At 41.1% G+C, this 26,768-nt stretch overlaps 1 protein-coding gene across 1 annotated transcript in view; it reads left to right on the top strand.

Moving 5' to 3' along the window:
• Positions 1-13,093: 13,093 nt before the first annotated feature.
• LOC117538614 (zinc finger E-box-binding homeobox 1-like) overlaps positions 13,094-26,768 on the top strand; it is a 65,791-nt gene continuing 52,116 nt past the window's right edge. The window contains 1 exon segment of the mRNA XM_034204472.1: positions 13,094-13,206. Within this exon segment, the coding sequence (XP_034060363.1) occupies positions 13,149-13,206 (58 nt within the window). The 5' untranslated portion in view covers positions 13,094-13,148.

Genomic DNA, 26,768 nt, shown 5'->3' with positions numbered 1-26,768 from the left:
GTGAAAGTGCATTCGGATTCTCTAAAGCAGGCATCCTCAAACTACGGACTCCGGTCCGGATCCGGACCGAACCACCACTGTCTCCGGACTCTGAGCAAATTATACTTTTCATATGTATGATCTCTCTGTATTATATGTGAGACATCGCCACAACGCATTCGCAACGAGTCAAAATTCTCCGCTATGTCCACTGCAAACAGCGCTCTGCATGTCTGACTGTTCCACTGTGTTCCACCTGTGTGTGTCAACGCTTTGGTCCAATCACATTCAGCATCCAGTCAGCGTTTTCCCCCCCCAAACAATCTGCGAATCAGAGGCACAGTAGGGCGGGTCTTCGCGGAATGCGGGCGGGAAACATGTGTGTGTCTCTTTCAACCTGTCTAAGTCAGAGCGAGAATTAAAAAAAACAAAATTCAGAGCGAGAGTTAACAGCTCATCTAGTTCCATCTGTACTGTAGCTAGTAGCCTAGTTTCACCTACCGGGGTGGCAACTGCCACCCTAAAAATAGGCCTTGCCACCCCAGCTGCCACCCCAGTTGGCAGCTTTGTTTTGAAAGAAAAGTTGTGGCTCATCGGACATTTATGAGAGAAAGTCTCTAATGTCCGAGTGCAAGTGAATGCAGCACAAGATGCACGTCATGCACGTCCCTTGTGGACATACGATTGGCGGCGATTTCATTTTGAACTGGACGGCGCAAAACGAGAAGCATTCGGACCCAAGCGCTGAAGGAATGAGGTATTTGCGGTCTACAATGACAGAGAAGAGACTGTCAGTTTGGCTGTACTCAGCATTCAATCAAAACGCTCTAAAGCTGTTGATCTTAATACGTTTGTGAAATGGTAATCGCCGCATTCAGCTGTAATAGACATGTCAACTTGATGCTCTGCTCACGGATGAGCATACACAACTATTAAAGGTGGGGTAGGTAAGTTTCAGAAACCGGCTCGAGTGCACTACAATTTGAAAATACACAGCCGAAAATAATCCGCCCCTTCCTTCAGACTTCCTTACAGAGCACCTCCTCCAACACACATGAACGCGCACATGACGTCTGCAGACTGGTGAAAGTGGCCGCCTGGCGAGTCATTGAAGTACTGCTGCAATGCACGCCCAATGAGGGCACGAGATACATTTGTGCGTGCACGAGATGGAAGGCTGACAGACAGGGCGGCAATCCAATCCGTTTAGCCGCCGGCTAAACGGATTGGTTGTACTTTTTACAGTACCACGGCTTCCACAGATGACATTTTTTTATGGATTTTGTGTCAAATACTTAAGATATTCATTGCTATCGGGATGTTAAGAGCATTCCATGGAATATAACAAAAAGTGTATCTCGAGCCGGTTTCTCAAACTTACCTACCCCACCTTTAAGATGATGACCTTACGTGTGTAAATATATTTTTTCTTTGAGGGGGGTCTGCCCCCAAAAAACTGTTTTAAGTCCTGAGAAAGTCAAATAAGACGGTGTTTAAAACTACACTGCCCAGCCAAAAAAAAGTAACCACTTTGATTTAACTAGGCCAGTAGGTAAGGACTTTCCACTGGATAATAACTGCAGTATAAAATAATGCATGTCTGAAGTGATGGAGACCATGTTGAAGGCAAACAAAAAGAGGAAATAACAGGTCAAATCAAGCAAATCCCCTCTCAGATTCCACAGCAACCAGAAGAACATAAATACTGGCTGGTGATTTGATTCATCAGCTTTGTGATGGAATAAAAAATGCACAGTGCATTTCCTTAGCTGTGGGTGAGTCCACTGACACCACTGACAATGCTCAGTTGCTGGTGTTTGTGAGTTGTTATGATGAGGCAAAGGGGGAGTTTGTTGAAGATGTGTTGGGCCTGACGAACCTCAGTGGACGCACAAGGGGGCAAGACATTTATAAAGCAATAATGGGAATGCTGAATGAAAGAGGGTGCAGCTGCCTTTATTCATAACTGTGCAGCTCTTACACTGCGACTCTGAGGGGTCAAGCACAGAAACAATAACAATGAAAACTGCTGCATACAGATTATTTTTGTTTTTGCAACCTCGTGTTAAGAATCTTGTTGCAATTGTTTAAAAGTTTGAATGACCGTAATAAACGGACCTTTGTCTTATTGAAACATTTATTTTGGACCTTTAAGATTTGTATTTGAGTACCCCTGCTCTAAAGTACCGCGGTCTCTTCTCCTAAATCCTTTTGAATTCTCCTATCCACTATCCCTTAACCCCGTGACGTTTCACTCAGAGGTCAAGGAATAGGAGATAGGGTTAGAATTTAGGAGCTGATTTTTGGATTATCGGAACGCAACCCGGGGGTGAACACAGAGACAGGAAACCAAAGACAGAACTAGACATGACAAAAACACAACACAGACAGATCGTGACAAAAATATACATAAATAGAGATCAAATATATATTTTTAATTGAATTAAGTAAAAGGAAATTAATTTAAATTAAGCTAAATGATTAAATACCCTTTTTTACATTGGACAGAATCACACATTGACCTTGAAACTAAAGTGGTACATCTTTCAAATATTCTTTTAGAACAAGAAACATAGGAGGTTTCTACTTTCCCTGTGATTGATGCCAGAAGCAATCTGTTTTTTAAATGATAAAAGGAGAAATATATTCATGATTGATATAAATCATGACCTTCTTACCTCTCCATGTACAGACTGTTTTCCAGTAGAGCAGTAAAGGTACATCAGACCGTGCAGACAGTATCTTCCCATTGTTATCCACTTTGAATAAGACCCGGCAGATTAAAGAGTCATTGTGAAGTTGAGCAGAGGAGGTGGAGGATGGCAGGTTAGAGAAGAAAGGAAGGAGAGGTTTGGATATTAAATATGGCTTTTATCACATCGTACTAGATACCTGTCGGATGTGTGAAATGTGGAGCTGCTTTCAGTGACTGTCGAGTGTCAGAGTGAGTTTTGGGGTGAGCGGAGGAAAGGCGGTTTGATCCAGACAAAGTGCAATTAGTGTCAAAATAGTGAGATGGATTCTGCTGATCTGAGGGCGACAGGGTGAGGCTGGGAGAGGGGTTCCTGATGATGATGATGATGATGATGATGATGATGATGATGAATAGTGCTCAATGGATGGATATACAGCAATTTAACTGTTTGTGTGCACATGTCGAGAGCTAATGGGAACAGATAATGGAAATTACCTGATTTTTGTCTCTGTTCTACTGACATACATGAACAAGATAAAAGTCATTTCCATCTAAAGTTTTCTTCCTTTCAATGTTCGCTTGATTTCGGATTTTTTTTGTATGTTATATCTCCTGTCAGTCTGATTAATTGGCCATTTTATCGTGTTTTTAAGCTTCACAACCAGCAAGACTTTATAGATGTCGTAGATTGATTGAATTGTTTGGATGATACTGAAATGTTGGGACCATTGACATGCACAAACACCTATAACATTACAGGAAAGGAAAACCCCCCAAAAGCATAATAGGGTCCCTTTAAGACACAACCTGTTTTTGAAATAATCTTTATCTGTAACAACTGTATAATCGACACATAAAACAGTGCAAAATACCACATGACGTTCATTCATCTTGCACCATGCAAGTCTATAGTCGTTCGACTAATGTTCACAGTAATACTGCACATAGCATGAATAATATATGAGTGTTTGCTTTCCTTCCTTTGAACACCAATAACTGGGGAGAAAAAGAAGAATGGAGAAGTAAAGCATGACAAGCAGCAAGTCTGGCCATCATCTTGAATAATGTCAACGGGGATGAGTCACAGGGACGTCTGAGCAATGACTTGTCCTCCTCTCAGATACACCGTTTCCTATCCCATCATACACTGGGGCTGAGGCAGGGTGAGGTCATTATTAATGGGATGTGAGAACAGAGGATGGGTTAGAAACAGCATCCTCAATGCAGACAATGAATCCTGCATAAGCAACCATGAGTATGTCTTAAGATCCATGAACACATCTTACATCGGGAGTTTCTGAAATGTGAAATGAAGTATGAAAGCCTGTGTATCATTCTGCAGCAGTAAAGCTCTCACAGAGGGTGCAGAGCCATAACTCATTCGCAGTACCGCCTGTTACATAAACCTCCGCTCATATGCATAGGAATCTCATTGGTGTGCGTACATTTTGACGGTTTAATTCAATGCAATTTGCAAGCCCACGTGCAAAGAATATTTCATCCTCCCACGCATCTTCCATTGAGCTTACACTCAAAGGTATACTTCTGTAGTGAGTCTGCAGCGAATGGTTTAACTCACAAAGGGTGCTATTAAAATGCTGGTGCAGTTATGAGAGTTTAATGGGATTGCTCCACCTGGAATCCTGTTTGTGTGCCAAACACTGACATCATAGGACTGACAGCAGGGCTCAGCTCAGGAGGGGAAGAGCCAAAGCATTGTTGTTGTGGAAAACAATTTGAAAAAAGCTTTGGATCTCAGGTAAAAGTTCAGCTTTGGCTATTTAATTACTTTAAGGTAAGAAGCCATCAATATCTTAACGAAGACATATTAAGCTCATTTCCAGGTTCATATTTGTATTTAGTTCCTCTACTGCAGGGGTGTCCAAACTACGGCCCGCGGACCATTTTGAATTGGCCCTCAGCAAATTCAAAAAGTATAATAAAATATGGCCCACAAATGAAACTTGTGCTTGTCTTATATTGTACTTCTTAACTATAAATGTAAAAATATATTACACAGTAGTATTCATGTTTTAATAGGACACATTTTCAAATAAATTCAGTCAATTAAAGTTGGAAACATTTTCTAACACATCTTAGTTAATAAGAAAAAAGCACAATGACTTATTTACATAACAAGCTTGAAATACACCCCTCATGTTCCCTCTTATTATAATCAATCAATCTGAGGCTTCTGTTTTAAGGGATGAGCTGCTAACACTGCACAAGCATTATTTACATACATTTGTTTGATTTTGCTGACTTATAACTGAACTTATGAAGCAATATACCTCGAGTGAGTGGCCCCGCCCTTCGTATATTTGTCTGTATGTGGCCCTTTGGTGATAAAAGTTTGGACACCCCTGCTCTCCTGGGACATGTCTCCATGCTTTAATGTTCAAAAAGCTCTTTATTTTTCTCATACTGCCTGTGCTGCAGCACCTCTTTTCACCCTCTGTCTGAAACCAGAGCCCAGTCTGCTCTGATTGGTTGGAATAGAATGTCTTTATTGTCATCACACATCAGTGTAACGAAATTCAGTTGGCATCTCTCACTGCAGTACATGAATTAGAACACATCCATAAAAGCAGTGACAGTTAGCTGGCGGGCTCTGTTGTGATTGGTCAACAGCTTAGACGAGATATCTGGAGGGAACACAGGGATTTGAGCCTTTGTGGACCATTTACATGCACTAAAACCTATATAATGCACTACTGGAAAGGGAAAACCCCAAAAAGCAGAATAGGGCCCCTTTAAACATAAGGTCAAATGTTTTACATCTTGACATCTGCAGGTTAAAGTAAGTGAGGGAAAGGTTGTGGTCAGAGGAACAACAGTCGTGTGGTAAAACAAACAAGCAATCTGTGAAGGATATTGTTTTTAAAGCATTGAAACTAGAAACAAACGAAGATGCTAAAAGACTGGAAATTATATCTTACAAAACTGGAGGTATGATTACAAGGCTTGAAAACTTGACTTAATGTACTTAGTTAATTTTAATTCATATTCTAAAGAAACAATCTGAAGCGGAAATCAGTGTACTACTTACTGACTTAAACAACAGTGTTTTATCTTGTGATGAGCGGTTGTGTACATTTTAAGGTCAATAAGGTGAGGAACCACTGCACTACAGGAAGCAGAGTTTCCTAGCATTAGGCTCAAAATGGATACTGTGGCAATAAGGTCAGCGGGGTCTGTAAGCAGGAGGCTTTTGTTCCATATGGAGTTGGGGGGGGGGGGGGGGAGGGCTTAGTCATGTGACTTCCATGTGTCCGGAGCTGCACTGCTGCAACAAATGAGGTCAGCCTCCAGGTATGGGCTCAAACAGCAGGCAGCGCCTCAGGAAGAACACACACACACACACACACACACACACACACACACACACACACACACACACACACACACACACACACACACACACACACACACAGGCATGCAATGAAAACACACGTCTATGCATGAATACAGGCTTGCATACACACAGCGTGTCTGGTCCCAGTGGAGATGAGCAGATGCAGGATGACATCAGTCGCTCCTGCATGTGACTCAGTGGCTGATAAAGGCTCATCCACTATCACTGCACAGGGAGGGAGCTAACAGGCTATCTCTGCACACATCACCTGAACTGGACATGGAGGTATTGATCAGCGGTGTGATGTGAGGAGACTGATGGTCACTGCACAGGAAATGAATGTTGTGCAAGAGGAAGAAAAGGGGTGGGAGGGGGGAGGTGATGGTGCGTGATTCACAGCGAGGTGTTGATTCGTTTGGTGGGTGAACATTTCGTATGTCTGTGTGGTTTCTATTCTTGAAGGAAAAACCTTTTTTTGGTCACTATGATGTAGATGAACAAAAGAAACAAGCTGACAGATATACAGCAACAAATGTAACCAGGTGGATTCAATTGGAGAAATGAAGCCACACGAGCTTTCATTTTGAGTAATGAATTCCTTATTCCCTGTTTAGTTATTGGGCACCACTTCTGGCACTTACATGCACAACAACCTATATAACACATACAGGAAAGACCCCTTCAAACAAATCAAATAAAAGGCATACAAGTTCCATAGGACTGCAGAGTTGGGTGAGTTATATCTTTCTGCACTATAAACAGCTCGCATAACAATGAATACAATGTTTAGTTTAAGGATATGGTAAAGCCAGTTAAGTTATGGGTCATGTGAGGCAGACTTTATATTTAAGATATGACAAAACATGTTTAAACATTATTTCATCCTATTGTTTATTTGAATAAACTAATGTGCATGTTAGGAGTTTCCTCTTGTTACCTTTTACCTGCTTTTGCAGACTGTTATCACATACAAACACACACACACGCACACGCACATTCACACACACACCAGGTACAGTGGTCAGCTGAATGACCCCTGGTTTACCTGTCTGCAAGGCAAATAAAACACAACATCCCTGCAGACTTTGTCCCCTCTTATCTCAGGTGACAGGATGAAATGAAGCTCCGATCGAACAGTCTCAATCAATGAGTAATCATTAAAACAGTACTTTGCATGGTAGGAAACCAGCTTTTGGAACTACCTAAGGTTGTTTTTATTGTATTAGACAGACTTGTGAGTCACCTTCTTAGTCACCAATTTAGCCAGATCAATGTGTAAAGCTTTTAAAACTGATCTGAAGCTACAAAACAAACCCCTTTATTAACTCTGTCATAAAGTAAACATTCCCAGCAGAGAGTTTCCTAATGCCAGGTGCATGCCCTTCTCTTTATTCATGCCATGCAGCGTATCATTAATGGGGAGGGTGACACGGAGAGAGGATGAATTACCTCCTCTCTCCTCCTGCGTTATAAACCCAATGTGAGGACTCACCATTATCAGCTCCCCAGCCTCTCATACCGACAAGTGATTTCTGCCCGCATTACTCATCCTGACACAAAATGACATTATTCATCTGTTAGCCACAGCCTCTCTGAGCTCAACTACAGAACAATAGAGCTCAAGCTAATTGATTTGTTGGGAGGATATGTTACTTGTTTGGGCAGATTAACATATCTAACACAGAGCTATACTGTACCTTTGTACCTTGCTTTTTCTAGCTGTAACTTATCGCTTGACAAATCCAAGTAAAACACTGAGACCTGTGCAAACACGCTACAACGGCCCAACATACTTACAGGAGAAACACGCAGCACTTTCAAAAACACATGCAAATGAAGAAATATCTTCACCAACTTCACAACACATGCGCAGCGTTTAGAAAACATTCACCAACTTGACGAAACATACGCACACTTTGCTAAAAGTGCTTCATAAACGAAACACTGTAAATAAAAAAACTCTGTAAGAAGCTCGGAAAGAACGGGACATTTAAAAATCCTGCAAACAGCTCGGACACTTTTTGTTGTGTTTTTGAGCTAATTTGAAGCGTTTTGTTTATGCAGCGCTTTTAGTAAACCTTTCGCATGTTTCGTCAACTTGGTGAAGACGTTTCTTCATTTGCATGGGTTTTGACATATTTGTGTATTTTTGATTACATCATTTTTGTAAGTGCTGTGCGTTTCGCCTGATGTAAGTGTTTTGGGCCGTGTTTGCATTGGTCGGCCTCCGTACTTCCCCCATGTGCGCCTCGTCACTGTCATCTGTATATGAGAGCCAAACTACCAAAAATAAATATCTAAAAAACAGGTCTCAGTGCAGCAAACTCTCATCCTTTCATCTACACTTACAGGTTCAGGGGTTAAATCCCCTGTATATCTCAGTCAGATCCATAGATTCAGTCTTACGGTAGAACCCCTACCTGACGCATGACAAAGAAACTGCTGAGGGAGGAATAAAGGGGCTTTTAGCCCGAGGGGTCACCTCTTCTTCAAAGAACAATGCTCATTGGCTGACAGCTTACTGAGAAGGATTTTCCATCTGAAATACAAATTCACTTACAAAAGAGGGGGAACAAATCCCTCTGAGCACAATATTCATGTCAATACCGAATTAGCATTTAATAATGGCCTCCATTTCCTCTTTTGCTTCACAGGCAGCAGGGCAGCTGAGGCCTATAGAGACGAGGCAATGCAGCGGGACTCCCCAGATAGGACAGGACTTTCCTTCATATCCTGCCAGTGGGAGATTCAATTAAAGCATTACAGAGGTGGAGGTGGGGGTGGAAGTAGAGTCGGAGGTATGGGGGTTAGTTTAAGCTGATAGGGTGATTGTCTTTCCACAAAATAATGTGTGTAGAGAATGAGGGGAGAAAGATTCATGCACAAAAGCTAGACTTTACTTTTTGCAAAGTAAATCCTAAATCGCAGGGCTTCTACTACAATGCAAAAATACAATATACCTAGACATACAAATTGTGCAAGAGAACGGTGTAAGAGACAGAATGATGCAAGTAAAATGCATATAAACAGAATATATACTGGTAAAATATAGTAAGATAACACAATATCAGAGTATAAGATGAAATACAGTGCTTATTCAATAATGTATATGTTATTTCTTTAGCATAGTCGTGTACTTATCTGATTTTTATTGTATTAACGTGTGCTTGCCTCTTCATTTTATATGTTAGTCTACTGACTTTATTTTTGGCTTGTTGTATTGCACCACATGTTTTCCATCACTCATGTTGTCACCTAGAGTCAGACGACTGGAAACAATGAAGCCCTTTTGAACTAAATGCTTTAAATCTCGAGTTTTCTGTTAGATTTCGTCCCGTGTTCCTCCTCACAGTGTCGGGGTATGAGAGGAGTGCAGTTGGCTTTGAGACGCTGCAGCAGCACCTGGTGTGTCTGAACTGGAAACCTGATCACCAGCAGGTACAAGAATAGCTCGACGGGACCGTTAAAGGCCACTCCCTGACCTGCTCAGTGAACTGTCATTGAACTTCTGTCCCTGCTGAGGACCAACTCCTGCTCAGTGTGGGCGACGTCTATGTACACTTTTTGGACTTTCTGCTTAAATCATCTTGACATTTTGATAACAGATAGATTTGATGTAACATGTTGCATTTAACAGTGTTACGCAGCGTCCACACGGCAGTGTGCGTTGAAGCTTGCCGGCGGGCGTGTCTGAAGCTCGACCAACAACCAATCACATGAATCTCCCGCCCCGGACACACAAGCACACGGTTTGATTGGCTAGAGCTTGTACTGGCATATGATTTGATTGGTTGACGCTTCCGTTGAAGCTTGAAAAGTTGAACTTTTCTCTACTTTTGAAGCGAGCAACGAAGGCAAAGCGAAGCGACGGAACCACAATGCAGTTCGGCAAAGCGTGACGTCACCCCATTCAAAGTGAATGGGAAGCAGCATTGAAGCTTCACCGCACGCCGCCGTGTGGACGGGCCGTTAGGGACCAAGCAGTAAGGCAACAGGACACTGGAGTTGTTACAGAAACTGGGTTTTGAACTACCCAAAAAACATTATAAACCGCAAGATTAATAACTAGGCCTATAAAAAGGTCAACCGAAAATACCTCTAATAAATAGCACAGCAACTTAACAGGTGTTAACTCAACCAACCGACCTGCCACAGTTACAAAACAAGGAACATATAGAGAACCGCAGTGACGTGTCCTAAAACCCGGAAGTAAGTTAGCATTTGTACCACTACCGGTTCCTTTGACAAAAAGCAATGGGATTTCTCCATAGGGTTTTGGAAAAGATCTGGAAATAAGGTCTGTGTTTGACACAAATTGAAGAGACAGATTACGTTTGGTTCTACGACATTAAATACATCAGCAGTGACCCCACTGGTGATTTTTGAAGAGTTGACGTGTCTGAAAAACGATGGTTGTTAACATGTGGCTGAATAAGACTATAGAAGTTGTCGAGGCCGTTGTACGTCATTAACACGTAAACACTCCCGCTAAGTTTGTTTGCCCTGTTCTTCTTGAAAGCAAGTACCTGCACTCTTGCAAACTGTTAAAACAAACACTTCAACTTGTACAATTTTGAATCTGTAGTTTTGAATATGGATCTTAAGTTGGCGTGACGTTGAAGCAGCGACCCTGCTGTAGTTCCTTTATAGCATAACGTTAGCATTTTGCTTCTGGCGACTAGATTTATGATTCGAAAATTATAAAAGTAGGATAGACATGTGGAGATTATCCAGCTGAACAAAACGTGATCCGTCTCTTAAATGTGTTTCAACCACAGACCTTATTTCCAGCTATTTTCCAAAACCCTATGGAGAAATTGCATTGGTTTTTGACGACGGAACCGGAAGGAGTTTACTTCCGGGTTTTAGGTCACTGCGGTTCTCTATATAGAGGCTTGGTCAAACCAAAAAGAAAACAAGGGGTAATCAAGACTATCAGAACAAACCCAAATCCCCCCTTTGACATGGAAGCATTTGTTTTGTCCCAATTTGTCCCAATTGGCTGCTTGCAGTTTTTAACAGTCCTCTGCCCTCAGCCACGCCCCTTTACTGAACCAGGAAGTAACCTCCCCCAACGACCACGGTAACTCAAAGACAAAGAAAGTCATTAATACAAACAAACACTTGAGTTAGCTATGCTAGAATGTGTGAAAATATATTTATGATAATATATATCTACTATAATATATAATTGTACTGCAACTGAAATTAAGAAAGAACTACTGGAGGTGAAGTGCAGTTTAATTGTTTTACCAGGCGTGGCTGTGGCCGTCTCAAACAGACATCAAATGCAACTTGCATCTAAATAATGGTGATAATCCAAAAAACTGAGTAACACCCCTGCTGCATAATGACAAATTGTATTTATATGTATTTTCTACTACTATACTATACTTCACTATACTGCACTATACTATACTTTATTGTAATATACTATGCTATACTATACACTATACTGTAATTTACTTTATGTTACTATACTATAGTGTACTATACTATATTTCTGTATGCTGTAGCTTCTATGCTATCCTACTATACTACTAATGCAAAGCCTATATTTCCTCCGATGCAGATTCCTTTGCTTTCACGTTAAAACATATATCTTCATACACACACATATAAATATATATCTTTGTTAATACATATATGAATATATTTCTTCATTCATATATGTGTATCTATGAATAGGAGGTGCATTTTGTTTAATGACTAATTTCACTTTTAATACTTTTTATGTATGTTTCTACTAATCCTTCTGGACACATAAAAGCAGCATTAGTACTGCTATTAATTAATCATTGAATAAGTTAATGAATAAAAAACATCTACCTCTAATGGAATACTTGTACATTTCATTTTCATTTAATACAATTTGGTATTTTTTACGTTGTATAATAGCTGCTTTAAAGAAAGCCTCCTCAATGAGATTATGTCACATTGACATTTAAATGTCCCTTCAGCTCTACTCTCACTAATCTCTACATTTCGCCCTGTGGAGAGAAACCTCTCTGTAATATTTTCCATTTCTGCAGATGTCATGAGGAGCAGAGACAGTCACTGTCAATAACACTACATTATTAGAGTAATCTATGAAATAAGTCATTCTGCATAATGTGTTTACTTTTGGTACTCTGAGGAAGTTAGGAGGAGTTTTACTTATAAAAAGGTATTTCACCTGTAGAATTGGCTGAATTGACTGCTTCTACTGTTATATGCTCATTTACTTTCTTTATAATGCTTCTAATTATTTATGATGTAAACGTATCTAAAATTAAACAGTGATGTGAAGTAAGTACATTTACTCAAGTACTGTACTTTAGTACAATTTTGAGATACTAGTAGTTTTGTATTTAATTTTGTTGCTACTTCGTACCTCTACTCAATTACAATTCAGAGGTAAATCGTATACTTTTACTCCACTACATTTATTTAATACCTTTAGTTACTTTGCAAATTTGGATTAATGATATGAAATGTAATCAACACTTAAATCAGACATTAACTTACACCTGGAGTAAATTCACAAGCTACCCTGCAGTGTGCAAAGTCATTAAAACTAGCTGCACCTTTACCAGCTTTGATAACACTTTAATGATCAATAATTACAAATAAAACATATTTAATATAATATTTAAAAAGTGCCCATTCTGCACAATGAGTACTTTCACTTAAGTATATGTTGGTGCTAAAACTTGTGTAGCCTACTTTTACTTGAGTAACATTTGCAATGCAGCACTTTTACTTGTTACAAAGTATTCCTACACTCTTTTACTCAAGTATAAGCTAGAAGTACTTCTTCCACCTCTGTATTTGATGTATTCGTGTGAGCTTGTGTCCCGGGACGTCCCTGACAGGGCGGGAGGACCACAGTTTGGAAACAACACACACCCATGTGCGGCCAGTAGGAGGGGCCACGTGTTGAGGTGTTTGCAGAAGGTGATGCCGTAAAGGCGGACGAGTGTGTCGCAAACCAGGTGTTTTTGCGGGGAGAAGGTGATGTCGTAAAGCGGACAGGGGAAGGGAGGGGTGAGGAACGGTGAGGAAGAGGAGGGGGGAGACAGCAGGAGGAGGGAGGAGGTGACTAGCGAGCGGCTGCGCTTCAGACTCAGCGAGAGGATCATGGCGGATGGCCCCAGGTGTAAGCGCAGAAAACAGGCTAACCCGAAGAGGAGCAGCGGTAAGTAAAAAACTCCTGCCTAATCTTTGCTGGGTGATCCATGCGGGCGAATGGAGAGCTTTTCACTCGGTTAACTACTTCTGGTGACTTTTGGGGAGTGAGTTGGACCACGTTTCGAGGAGTTTTGTGCAGTATTATATCCCAGGGTGGTGGTGTACCGTTATACCTGGCTGCTGGCTGCTCTCTCCGCCTAGCGGTGCATGCATGGCTGACAAGAGTGAACCGTTATCCGGCACTTATAATAACCCCGAGGAGCGCTTGGTACTTGTATTATTCGTTTACTTCACTTTTCCTCACTTTGTTTCTCTACTTTTCGGCCACTTTTGCAGCACTTGGCGGCAGGTTGCGGGGCTTTACGCATAACAACGTGGCCCGTTAGAGTGCAGTTTGTACTTTAGTGCGTTTTTTTTTAGGGCGAGGTTGTTGCTGCTCGCTCGGCCCCGGACGGTGCAGTTTGTCCCTCCTGGTCAGTATAGTTCACTTTATCTGTTTGTTTTGATGGTGGATGCATGGGATTCTTTGCATGGGGTTTGGTTCTCTGCTGCTGCTGATGGCAAAGAGATGGGATGTTTATTTTATCTCCACTTCACCCCTCCCTGCCACAACTGCAGCACCACATGTTCCCTTAGTTAAGGTAAGAGTACAAAATCATATTATTAACCTTGCTCAAGTAGTTTTGGTCAAATATATCTTTATGCATGCATTTCCGTATTGCCTGCACCAGTTTAGCTTTAATAATTCATTTTTGTTGTTGTTGTTTAGCGTGAGTTTTCTTTGATTGTCTTGCAAATCGCTCCTATTGCACATGTGCTGCTGTTTCTTTTTGCACCTGTTAATTCGGGATATCAATGCTGAAGATTAATGTTGTTTGCTGCATTTTGGTCATTATAAGCAATGCTTTTGGTTTTGTTTATCAGCATAGGTTTCGATTTTGCCTTATAACACTATGGACTTTTAGTATATATTTGTCTGTCAGTGTTGGCATGATCGGATCCTATGTTGTGCTGTAATATAGTTGTAATAACATCACCTACAGGGAGTAGTTATTATAAGAATGATTTCAGAATAGGTGTTGCGGGGTCTGAACATATTTTCACACCATAAACTATTTTTAAATCCACCTGTGATGAAGTAAATATATAAAAATATAATCTAGGCGTGGTTTTTGTACATTTACACAACCCTTTTTAACAAGAGACCCTCATTGGTCGGTTCCTTACCTGTGCTCCCCCCTCTGTCATCGTATGAGCCAATAAAAAAAGTAAAGGGATATATTTATATATTTTTACACACCGTTATGAGGCATAATGTGTGTGAGCCGAGGGGCTGGAAAGCACCTTTTTTTCTCCTTCTGACGACACGACGGTGACTGTGCGTCCGTACAGGAGCCATCATCATCATCATCCTCATCATCATCATGTTTACCTGAACGCGGATAACGGGGCTGACAAACGGCCTAGAATTAAACAGAAATAACACCTGCGGCTCTCGATCGTTACCGGAAGAGGATTTGCTCGCCGTTCCCTAAAGCCTCTGTCTCGGTAGGAGCCAGGAAAACCGCTCCAAATGTCAACTTGTGCAGGTAGAGATGATTTTTGTGTAGTTTTTCTCCGTGTGTGCCATGCCAGCTTTGGATGGATGCTCGCCTGGTTTTATTCTCGCGGGATTTATCTCCTCGACACACATTTCTGACCCACTTGTGCACGTTTTATCTCCGCTTTTATGCTTTTTTTCTTATTGTGTATGGATTGGTTGTATGGTTTCTGCAGCTCGTGTGAGTCTGCACGCGCAATTCTTGGTGCACAAGGTGGTTATTCCTGTGCTATTCCTCCACAATAACAGTGCTTAAAGGGCTCACCGTCAAACCTCTCGTTTCCATCTATTGTGTTGCGGTAATTCGTTATACAATTTCCTGAGCGGTGTGCGGAAGGGAATGGCGGTCAGTACCATTACTGCAGTGAAGGCGGGGTTGCTGGTTTTTTTTTTTCCTGGACCGGAGACAGCCAGGTACGCAAGGTGATGCAACACCTATAAAGGTGTATTAAAACCGAATTCTCCGTGATATCCTTGCAAGTATACGCCTCACATGCTCGATAGGAATATTCCTGAGCGTGACGGTTTGTTAATTTCCCCCCAAAATACCATGATGTTGTGAAAGGAGCGTGTCCGTGTAACGGGGCACAATCAAGATGGCAAAAGGTGCTGTGATTCAGTGCGCACCGCTTTCATCTTCTTCAAGTGAAAACTCCCTTCTGTTCGTTTCCGTCTACACCTGCCTCAATTCAATCATGTTTTTTATTTACTTATTATTTTCCATCCACATGACACAGACTCCTCGCTCACAGCCTATCCTGTAATTTTCAAAAGAGCTCATGTGCCCAACATTAGCCTGGCTGTGCTAAGGTACCATGACCTCCAGTCTGTCATCACCATTATGTGGCAAACAGCTGCTATTATAATCTACTCTACTGTCCCAGAAGCTGCTGGAGATCCTACACACTTTCTATTCTATTACCAATAACACGTTTTCACTTTGTGCAATGTTTGGAAAGTGAGAAAACATACTGTAGGAAGGACCTTTTGTGAAAATAATACATTTTACTTGACATATTTTATTGCTTCTAGTCACCATGCAGCCAAATCTCCTAATTAATATCTTATGTACCAATTACTGTCATCTTCTCTTAATTAAATAGATATAAATAATATATAAATAAATATCAGATGATGGGGAAAAATGCCTAATATTTATATATTACAAAGAAAAGCAACCTATCCTATATTGATTTTCAAAGAAAGCTAATTATCTTCCTACATTTATTTCTTCCTACTTACATATCTGGGGCCCATCCCCTTTCCACATTTACATTGTTTGCTGAAACGTGTTTTAACATAATGGCTAAATGTGTAAAGACATTATAAGGCATTACAAATATTACACATACTTGTAAAGCTTTCCCCAAATTACAGCACATTATTCACATTAATTCATTAAATAAGAAAGACAGACAGCTGGAGAATACAAGGTTAAACATTTGTGTTTTATCTTGAACGCTGTGTGTGGAGGGCACTGACTGACATACCTCTACCTTTTGGGTCCAAACCACAGTGTCAACGTTTTACATGCATTTGATTTTCTAGTTTAGTTTCACTTTGCACAATTATGTTTTAGTAAACCAGACCTGTTAACAAATCATCAGGTATTGTTGTCAGACGGATTAGATTAAACATTATTCATTCTTTCTGCTGAATATTTGTATCATGCATGCACAGTGCCAATCAGGTGTTGACACCAATCTCCTAACACCTATAATACCTTTTGTTCTGGACTCCGATACTATATAATCTCATTCATATTGAGCCACACTGCAGTGTAATTAAGAGGTGACTGAGACACATATCCAGGTGTCTAGTGTTGTTTTTGTGTGCCACCCAAGTCTAAATGGCAGTGTCCTCCCATATCTAAACACCTTCCCTCACCTGTCTGCATGTTATTGATGCAGTCAGTTAGTTTTACTCCACCTCTTTACAGAGATGATTTCCCTCCAGGCAGACACTGTAAACATGCTGCTATGAAAGCCCAGTAAAGGATGAGTGTCATGGAGCTATAGGTCTGCAGAGACCTTCAACAACCTTCACTTTTCTCTTACTCTACTTGTTTATGCCCAGACTAAACACTTTCCACACATCATGCATTAGAGTGAGTGGTAGCAGGATACGCAGTACTTATACAACTGTTATTCCTTTGTGATTTAAGTAATGCTTGTATGGAAATCATTGCAGAGGGGAAGTCGTGGATCTGTTTTTATTCTCAGTGCTTGATGAACTTGTTTTTAGCTCCACCTCATGTTGGTCGTCCGCAGTAAATGGCAGGTGTCGGCCCTCCATGCGCCGCCTGTTGCTGCTGCCACTTTGGTCACGGCTTCGTCATCCAACGCCTTTCCTCTTGCTTTAAAGTTCCCCATGTTTGTGTATGTGTGTGTATGAGTGCGCACTCAGCTGGGCTGTAATCTTACACTGCAATTTAGGGACTACAGGAATGCAGCCTGGTGTTAACATACCTTGACAGGATAAACACAGCGGCTTACAGCCTGCCAGGCCTTCAGCAGTGCCTGTCCCCCGACCTAATATGGTTTTGGTAAAACATCTGATTCAGATTACTTTAATGTCCGTTAATTAACGTAACATGGACATTTGTGTTAGGACTGTAGAGTTGTCATAAGTCAGGACATTAATTGGTGTTTAAAAGTCCCATGTGGAGTTATCTTTAGTTATTCATGTGGAGTTATCTTTAGTTATTCAGAGTCACTAAAAGTTGCCTTGTTTGTAATCTTGAGGTCTAAAAAACATGTTGAATGCATTTCCTTCGACATGCAAAGATTAGTTTTCTAAATATTGCATTGTTTAGATTGAATGTACACTATAAGTGTTCTTCTTCTCTGCCTTTGATGTCCCTTTCCTGCAGATCTTGGCATCTTACAGCCACTTCTAGATCAGTTGAATAGTGTGAAACCCCTGGCAAGAATGTATCTTGCCTGTGTACAATTACAAAACAGGGATCTGCATGTAGCTCCATAGCCTTACAGAAGGGCAAAACATCCACTGGAAACCTTAAAGTTTCCCTGTTATGGTACCAATTACTGTTCTGGAGCTAATGCTGTGCTAAAAATAATTATAACGTTGCATAACAATGCTCAAGCCGAGCAAATTTCAGATTTACATTTGGTTATATTATATGGAGTATTCTCACTGGTCGGGACATCAACAGACAAGTGAAGTGTTTACCAACGACTCTGTTCACTCATTGCTGTTTTATATAACTTTCATCAAGTCAGGGAAATTGATATGAAAGTGCTTTGAATGACAGTTTTAAAGGAACGCTCTCTTCTCTTTAGTGATAGTCTCTTTGATCAGCTTGCTGTTGTTTGATGCAACAAGATGAGTAGCATTTCCTCTGTGTGCCGGGTTTTATTCAGCTCCCCTCTGAAGATGCTGTAATGCTCTATTATTGCTCTGCATGTTGTACAAGCAAGCTTTGCATCATCTTATAAGGACTATCGCTCTTCGACCGAGCGTACTGCTTCATATCAAGACATAATGTGGGCGTCTTGAAGAGTAAAATATAAATACTTTTGCCTGTCTTATTTGTTTGATCTCTGTATGGATGAACCATTTTCTTAGGGTCACCTAAGGGCTCTATTTGCAGCTGTTGTGCCGCAGAGGAGTCGTGTGAGGTCCTGCCTCTGAGGTATTATTCAGCATTTATGTGAAGCCAACAGGGTTCGCCATCGGCTGGGTTCACTCTGGTACACTCATGAGATTATTCTGATAACAAAGAATAGATGCTAGTCATCACATTTAGCAAATGCTAGGAAGCAGAATCTAACACAGGATTATACTTATTAATAGCCAAATGTATTTTATACATTACTGCTCATTCTTGAATTAGGTGTTTTGTTTCTAGTGTAATGTGAATATATGTATGCACAAGTGAAGCGTTGTTGTGTATTAGTGAGATGGCCGAGGGAAATGGTCCTGAGTGCTATTAGTGGTGGTGGTCAACAGTAGCTGTTAATTGATCCATGACCAGTGGTCATTCATGTTACTTTCTCCTTGTGCTGAAGAGCCTGGGGCTGTGTGTGAGTGTGTGTGTGAGGGTGTGTGTGAGGGTGTGTGTGTGAGTGTGTGTGTGAGGGTGTGTGTGTGTGTGTGTGTGAGTTTCCCTTGCACAAATAGGCCTGTGGAATGACAAAGCACTACAGGATGTCTTTAGCGAGTCAGCATTAACCCCTCCCATCGCCTTTTACGGTCCAGAGGGGGAGGTGCGTCCGAGCTACTGATGCTGCTGCTGTGATTAATGGAGCAGTGTGTGCGTTAGTGAGAGTGTGTGTGTGTTGTGTGTGTTTGCATCAAGGTGGGAAACTGCTACTTTCCTCCAGGCTTTGCATAACAACAGAGGCCTGCTTGTTTGGATTTACATGCATTAACACGGTGGCTGTTAGGGAAAATCAGCGGCTCCTACTGATGCTGTTGCATTTTAAATGCATGACGTCGGGCGATAAAGGCACCGTGGAACATGAAGCGTGGAAATTTGAGGCAGGTGACCCAAAACAGCCTAATAAAAGCATACGAGTACATTTTAAACATGATTAAACAATACAGCCTCGAGCAGGTTAAACAAAATAACGCATTCAGAGCCTGGATTATTTTATTCATCATGCACTATACAGCAAGCTTTAGCATGATTCAACTATGTGTAACTGAAAGTGATATTTAATTAAACAAAGATGAAGAAAACCGTATCAATTTAACAAGTATGTCTGATGGATTTTAAAGGCAGAAAGCAGGAGAGTTTGTCAGTATAGATTTACATACATACATAGATTTTCACAGCACTGATAGACTTTGTTACACCAGCAGCCACACTCACTTCGGTAACTAAACAACATATTCAGAAAGTAGCCCTCATCCAACGAGTGAAAACAGCAGCCTGCTGAGGCGTGCTTGTTGTTGTGCAGGTGTGATTTGCCTCTGCTACTCATGAACACTCAACATGGGAACTATTTTTAGTCGAGGTGGAAGGGAAATGGTTTGCTGCCCTCTGATTTGATACGAAACTGAGAGCAACAGTGTCGTACAGGCCGCTCTGCAGCGAGGAGTCCGACTACATCTGAAACATACGTCGCTAAAAGCTAAGTGGCTTTTGAAACTAAAAGTATAAGTTGTCTTACCACTAGTGTTGACAACAGAGGTTTAGAGGAATACACAATCCCCCCCCAAACAAAGCCACACAGCCTCCCAGTCCTGCACAGAGAGGTCAGAGGTCAAAGGAGCAGCCCTGGAGCTGCAACACCACAAAGCACATGTGCTGAGGAACTATGTGACAAGGAGATGCTCAGCAGAGTTTCACAATGTGGCATATTTTATCTGCGTGCGTCGTAAAGAACAAATGCAACTAAGTTCAACAGTTTCCCAAATTGGTCAAATGGTACATCTAAACTGGCTAATCCAATGATAATAAACCATAGAAAGCTTTGTGTGCATCGAATCACACACAACAATGAAAGCTAACTGTGTCTTTACGGCAAATGTTCCTTTTTCAAATATAAATCTACAATTTTGTACATTTTAATCATTAGTCACCCAAAGGTCAAGGGCCAGCATGAGCACCTAAATCAATTAAGAACACTTTAATTGTGCAAAGTTTACAACACCAGAATAGAAGTACAAATATAACGGCAGGTGGATTTTGAAGACATCGAAAAAATATTGTTACCCAATACAATAACAAATATTAGAGATAATGTCAAACCACAAGAAAGAGTGCTTATTGTCTGTGCTTTCTGGTTGGTTAGAGAACAACATGGCTGCCTGTTTGTGGCTATGAATCAATGAAATGCATTCAGAGTGGATAGCCGCTTCGCCCAAAGACCTGTGATGTGCCATGCTGAGAATGAACAGCTCAAAAGAGTTGTGTAAAAGATCCACTTTCTGTAAAGTCTGCCATGGTAGATTAAAATAATATCACAGCAAAGCCAAATCCTCCTTTTAACTCACAATGCCGTTTAAAATTGAGAGTTTGCCACTGCCACCTACGCTTGAAAGAAAGCCAAATGTGGAAGCAGAACTGAAATGTACCTCCAGCGCCACTCGTGCCTAAAATCTCAGAGGAACTGCCTATCCCATTTCCACAAGTAACCTGCTCTGCTGTTGCCTTTCATCATTCCCATTCTACCACCTGAATATTCATGTTGTTCCAGAGGCTCCCCCTGAGAAGCTAACAGCTAACACTTTAATCTACAATGTGGCGCTAAGCAAGGCTGAGCTGTGAAGACTGCCGTTTATTCTGCTGCTGACCACCATCACACCTCACACCTTGTGGGTGTGTGTGTGTGGGTGTGTGTGTGTGACATGTGTTAAAACCTCTATGTGTGCATTTGCGTTAGTATTTAAGGATGACTCAATACCCATTTGTGATATTGTGTGTGCACATCCCTCTGTATATTTTGCACATTACTGTTTTTTTGTCATATATTTTGTCATATTCGTACTTTAGTTTTTGTGTATTTATATTTTGTGTCAAAAAAACTCTTAATTTTGTTTTCAACATTAGTTCTTTTGTTCAGGAATCAGAATCAGAACTCCTTTATTTCAGATTTTTTAAATAGTTTTTATATGAGTTTTTCTGCTCCTTTTGTACAACATGATTCCTCTTACTGTGATTATACTCCAAAATAAAATCCTGTTATGTGCACTTGGCTAATAAACCTGATTCTGATTCTGATGCAAGCCAGAGTGTGAGAAAAGAAAGAGTCCCATTCAAAGTCCTGTGTGTGTGGGAGAGGGGGAGCGCTCTTTCACACCCAGCCGGTGGGAAACTCCTCTCCCTCTCCTTTGGTGGTGGTGGTACAATTTGCATATCCTGCCATCCTCCATTCTCTTTTTTCTCCTGCCGCCTGAGAGGCAGAACAGAGGAACTCAGTGGAAACGCAGCCCGAAGCTGCTGCCTACGGATGTCGTACTGCAGAGACTAAGTCAAGCCCTAATCCTGCGCATGTTGGTCATTGAAGTGCCTGTGATAGGCTACTCGCTTTCATTCACTTCCATAAAAATTGGGACACATCTCAAAGGTAAACCGGGAAAAAAACAGATGTAGAAAAACTGCAACTGAGAAAGGAGCGGAAAATGAAATGGATTTAAAATAAAAGGAAACAGTACTTAGCTAAAGCCCAGTGTCACATTACATTATGAGCTCTAGTTTTTTATTTTAGAAATAGTTTCTTCAGGCATTCAGTGCTTTTATTGAAGAGTTGAGGGAGACGGAGGGGAAGTGAGTGAGCAATAATGCAGCGCTGTGACCCCTATCTTTGTTGCTGTAGTGAAATATTATTATTCATCCTTGTAAAAAGCCATGTCTATATTCACTTAAAGAACCAAACTGAGCTTTAACAACCACAATGTACACAGAGAACAATTAATGACAACTATATGGGGATCAATAAAGGTCCATCTCAGCTATGTTGATAATCAATTCATCTTTTTAACCCTTGGATGCAACGGTGTTTCAGGGCCGGTTTGGAGCTGGAGCTTGAAAAGCACCGGGTTTTCCTGTTCACACCGCAGCGGAGCAGCCTCTTAGCTCCGGAATCCGGTTCGTTTCAAGCACCAAAAAATTGTCCCGCTAGAGAAAAAGCACCGCATACGTCACGCTTACGTCGAGGCGGGGGCAGGGGCGGGATCAACTCCTGAACAACGACAAAAAGCCCGCGTTTTATCCAGTTTGTACACAACGATTGAGAAACTTAACAAGCAGCAGTGGTCCACTGAAGAGACCAGCTACCTGCTGGGAACCTGGTCTTCTGAAGAGGTACAGAGGAAGCTGGAGCACAATCGGCTAATAATTTTTCAATATCGCGATAAATATCGTACCGTGGACTTTTTATCGCGATATTATCGTACCGTGAGTTTTTCGTATCGTTACATCCCTAATTGATTAATTGAGAACAATTATTATTAGTTGCAATCAAATGCTCTTAAGAGTTAAATACACTACATTGAATAGGTCATTCTACGTATTTCTAATACTGATGAAAAATGTGCAACAAAATAGAGAGTGGACCCACAAATGTAAATACTTGTCACTTAAAGGTGGGGTAGGTAAGTTTCAGAAACCGGCTCGAGTGCACTAAAATTTGAAAGTACACAGCCGTAAAGAATCCGCCCCTTCCTTCAGACTTCCTTACAGAGCACCTCCTCCAACACACATGAACGCGCAATGCACGCCCAATGACGGCACGCCCAATGAGGGCACGAGATACATTTGTGCGTGCACGAGATGGAAGGCTGACAGACAGGGCGGCAATCCAATCCATTTAGCCGGCCCGACTAAATGGATTGGATGTACTTTTTACAGAGCTACGGCTTCCACAGATTTTTTGTCAAAGCACTTCAGATATTCATTGCTATTGGGATGTTAAGAGCATTCCATGGAATATAACAAAAAGTGTATCTCGAGCCGGTTTCTCAAACTTACCTACCCCACCTTTAAAGGAAATTCAACTTTAGTTACTTGAACTCTCAAATAACTTTGAACGATTCTCTGGTTGGATTTCCTCAGTCTCTGCCAGGATATTCTTCGAACCGCTTCTTAATCTAAAATAGCACACCCTCAAATTCTACAGAATACAGTAATGGAACATTTTTCTTTAGGCCTGTTCCATGACATATCCATTTTAGAGCGTACCCTGCTCGAATGCCTCTTCACGGGAACACGATTATTTTCATTGGAACATTATGTATTCAAATAACTGAAAGAACCACAGCGGGTTATTTATCCTGATTCTACATTACATTACTTTAGCAAACCAAAGCTATATAAAACCGCGGTCGAGACCAAAGGATTCTTCAGAGAGTGGACATTATTTATGATTGAATGATGCTTAAAAAAGAAAGGTACGAGGCAAACTCCCAGCATCCCTCAGTGGTCTCAGGAGACATAAATCAGGAGGTGGACAGGTGGGTTATGAGACTTCTGGACTCTCTAAAGACCCCCCAGAGACTTCAATGGGCACAGCAGCAGCGGGACAGGTGGGAGGGGAATATAACATGAGATTAGAAGCACAGTAGAGTGATTTATTCTCCTTTAACACTATAAATACTCCACTCGGATTATAAAATGAGGAGAGTGGCTCAGAAATTGTAGTTTTTTTAATTAAAATATCTGAAAGAATGAACATTTGGACAGAAGAGATAATATATAGCATGTTGCACTATAGAAAGAGGCCTAATAACCACACTCTTTGCCAGCAATCCGTATTATTAACCTGATACGTATACATTAAATCAACCCACACCCTCTGCAGGGTTATTTTGTGGTAAGTCTTTCCTTACTCAGGTCTTTTTAACAATTACCCATTTCAAAGATACAAGCCTTTTCTCCTCGTTAGCATGCTGAGCGCTGCGTTTTTGTTACATACTTGATTGTTTCCTCCCATTGACACTTTACTGGAGCACAACCAAAATGAATCTCTGACCAGGTGTGTTTCCATGCTTTCTCATCCAAGTCTTTACAACTCATTAAAGTCACATCTCAGGGGAAATGGGAAGCTGATTCCTTTCACGCAGTTAAAGAAGAAGATACTATCTTGTGTTTCTGTGTTCCCAAGGAGCGTAAACTAAATAATTGACTAATCATTTCTAAAAACATCTGTATTAAGTTAAATCTTTCTCTACTGACTAATTTCCCTTTGCTCACTGACTATGAATTATTTTTTTTACACCAGTAGTGGTTGCAACATGTTTTTGCTCGTTCAATTTGCAAATTTATCAGCTTCTTGATAGTTCAAGCTTCTTATATAATTTCATTTTTCAGCATTTTGGGAGCTTTTTATAATCCAAACATAAATGAGTAAAGAAAATAATCCATACATTAAACAATAATGAAATGATTGATAAGTGCACGGTCAACTGTACTCGCTCCTGATTGGTTTAAACATATATCATTCAGTTTGCTCACTTTTTAATAGAGGTTTCCTGCTGTCGGCTAGCATTGTCCTGACCGTAGAGAGTATTTTTACCGTTGTGATGTTCACATTCTGTCAATAGGTTTCTCTGTATTTATAGTGATATTGTATTTGTTTCATAGTTTGACAGAGACAGAGCTGCTGCCTCTGTTGCCGGGCGGACGGTGAGTGAACCCATCGAAATGGAACAGAGGATTTGATTAGAAGCTGAGGAGAGACGAGCAGTGTGTCTCCATCCTGTGTCCTGTGGGCTCCACACAGAGTAAATGAAGGCGAAGGATGGTGAATGAAGCTTGTAAAAAAGGCTACTTGCTCACAAACAAAAAATATGCGGGTGTTTTCAGAGGCTTTAATAAACTGTCAGCGTAGATTTAGATGTGTTTGTTGATGCAGGAGAGCATTAGGAGTCGCCCTTTTTAAGCTAACTCATGGTCCAGTGAAAGAAAAGAGCTGCAGAGGCTGGCAAAAAAGGGAGTGTTGTTATTGAATTACAGGTGATGGCTGCTAATTGGGGCCTCCAGACGTTGTGTGTGTGTGTGTGTTTATGTGTGTGTGTGTTTATGTGTGTGTCTGGCTCAGGGGATGCATAGTTGATGAAGCTGTTAGGGTAAAGTGCAGGGCCCCAGTGCTCCCAGAGTGCTGTGCTTCAGAGTCTGTCCTGTCCCTGCGGAGGAGCGCTAATGGAGGCCACCCAGCCCTGATGAATTACACCCAGGCTGGATGGACGGATGGAGGGCGATGCTGCTGTAATTGAGGCGGCTGCTGAGCCTGAAGAGTGCAATGTTTTTGATGAGCTGTAGGCATGAAGCAACACGTTTGAACCGAAGCAGTGACAATGACCGCGTTAGCACCGCTCCGATGTGGGCAGGGCCTCAAAGTCACAACTGAACACATGCGATTCTACTATCACAGATTCATGTGGCAAAACACTCATCCTGTCTTTAGCGGGTCCTTATTATTGTAGAAAGGTTTGTCATCTGATCTCTAGGAACATCCTCTGTTGTACTTTACAGTTGAAGTGCCTGTTTAGAGTAACTAGCAGTAATAGTTTAAGTTATTCTTAAAATATATCCAAATATGAACTGGTTCCAGGTTCTCAAATATCCAACAACTGCTGTTGACTGAATATAATACCCCAGGTTTCAAATTCTTCATCGGCCCACCCCTTAGCCAATCACGTACAATGTGTTGTAGCGCTACCCAAAAGGAGTGTGACATAGTGATGTCCCTTTGTTCCAGAACTAAGCAAAGGAGTCCAATGGAGGCGTTTCAGGCGATGGGCTGAGTGTGTGGAAGAGAACATTTGAGCCTTTGTAGACCATTTACATGCACAGAAACCCATAGAACACACTACTGGAAAGGGAGATCACCCAAACACATTTTCATGCCTATTTTGACACTTTTGGTTCATACTTTTTGGTTAAATCCTGATTGTGAATACCTGGAGCTCTCTTTTTCCTGGTAGTGTTTTGACATAAAAGTGTTTTACAGGGTTGAAATTACATTCACATTTTTGTTATGGTTTAGTTTCCTTGTGTAGTTTAGATCTGAAACTTTATATCTCTTTGTTGATTAACATACAGCAAATCCAGCTTATTAATTATAAGCATTCTCTGTTTTTCTTTGCTTTATGTGGCAGTGAATTGATTTAATTTAGCTTTTAGACTGTTATCAAAGGAGACAAGATATTGAAAACATCATGTGGGCTGTGGAAAATTGACAATCATTTCATAGCCCACACAATTAGTAGATTGATGAATAAAGTAATAAGCAGATTAGATACAAATGAGCTTAATCAAAGTTGCATGGGCAGTGCATATGACTAATGGGATGAAAACAATAATTTATTGTCACATTCAATGATCTTTCCCTCTGTTATTGTTACTCCTGAGTGCTCAGGATCCCTGCTGTCCCTGAAGATGCTGCTTATCCACTTTGGTGATTTTGCTGATCAAAGCATGTTTTGCATTGGTGTTGCGGCTGCAGTGTGATAGTAGAGGTGTCAGCTGTTCGTCTACAGGAGACTTGGACACACTGCGG

This window comes from Gymnodraco acuticeps, unplaced genomic scaffold (assembly GCF_902827175.1).
Source record: "Gymnodraco acuticeps unplaced genomic scaffold, fGymAcu1.1, whole genome shotgun sequence".
Taxonomy (NCBI): Eukaryota; Metazoa; Chordata; class Actinopteri; order Perciformes; family Bathydraconidae; genus Gymnodraco; species Gymnodraco acuticeps.
Note: the sequence above shows the minus strand (reverse complement) of the source record. Positions and strands in the feature narration are given on the sequence as shown.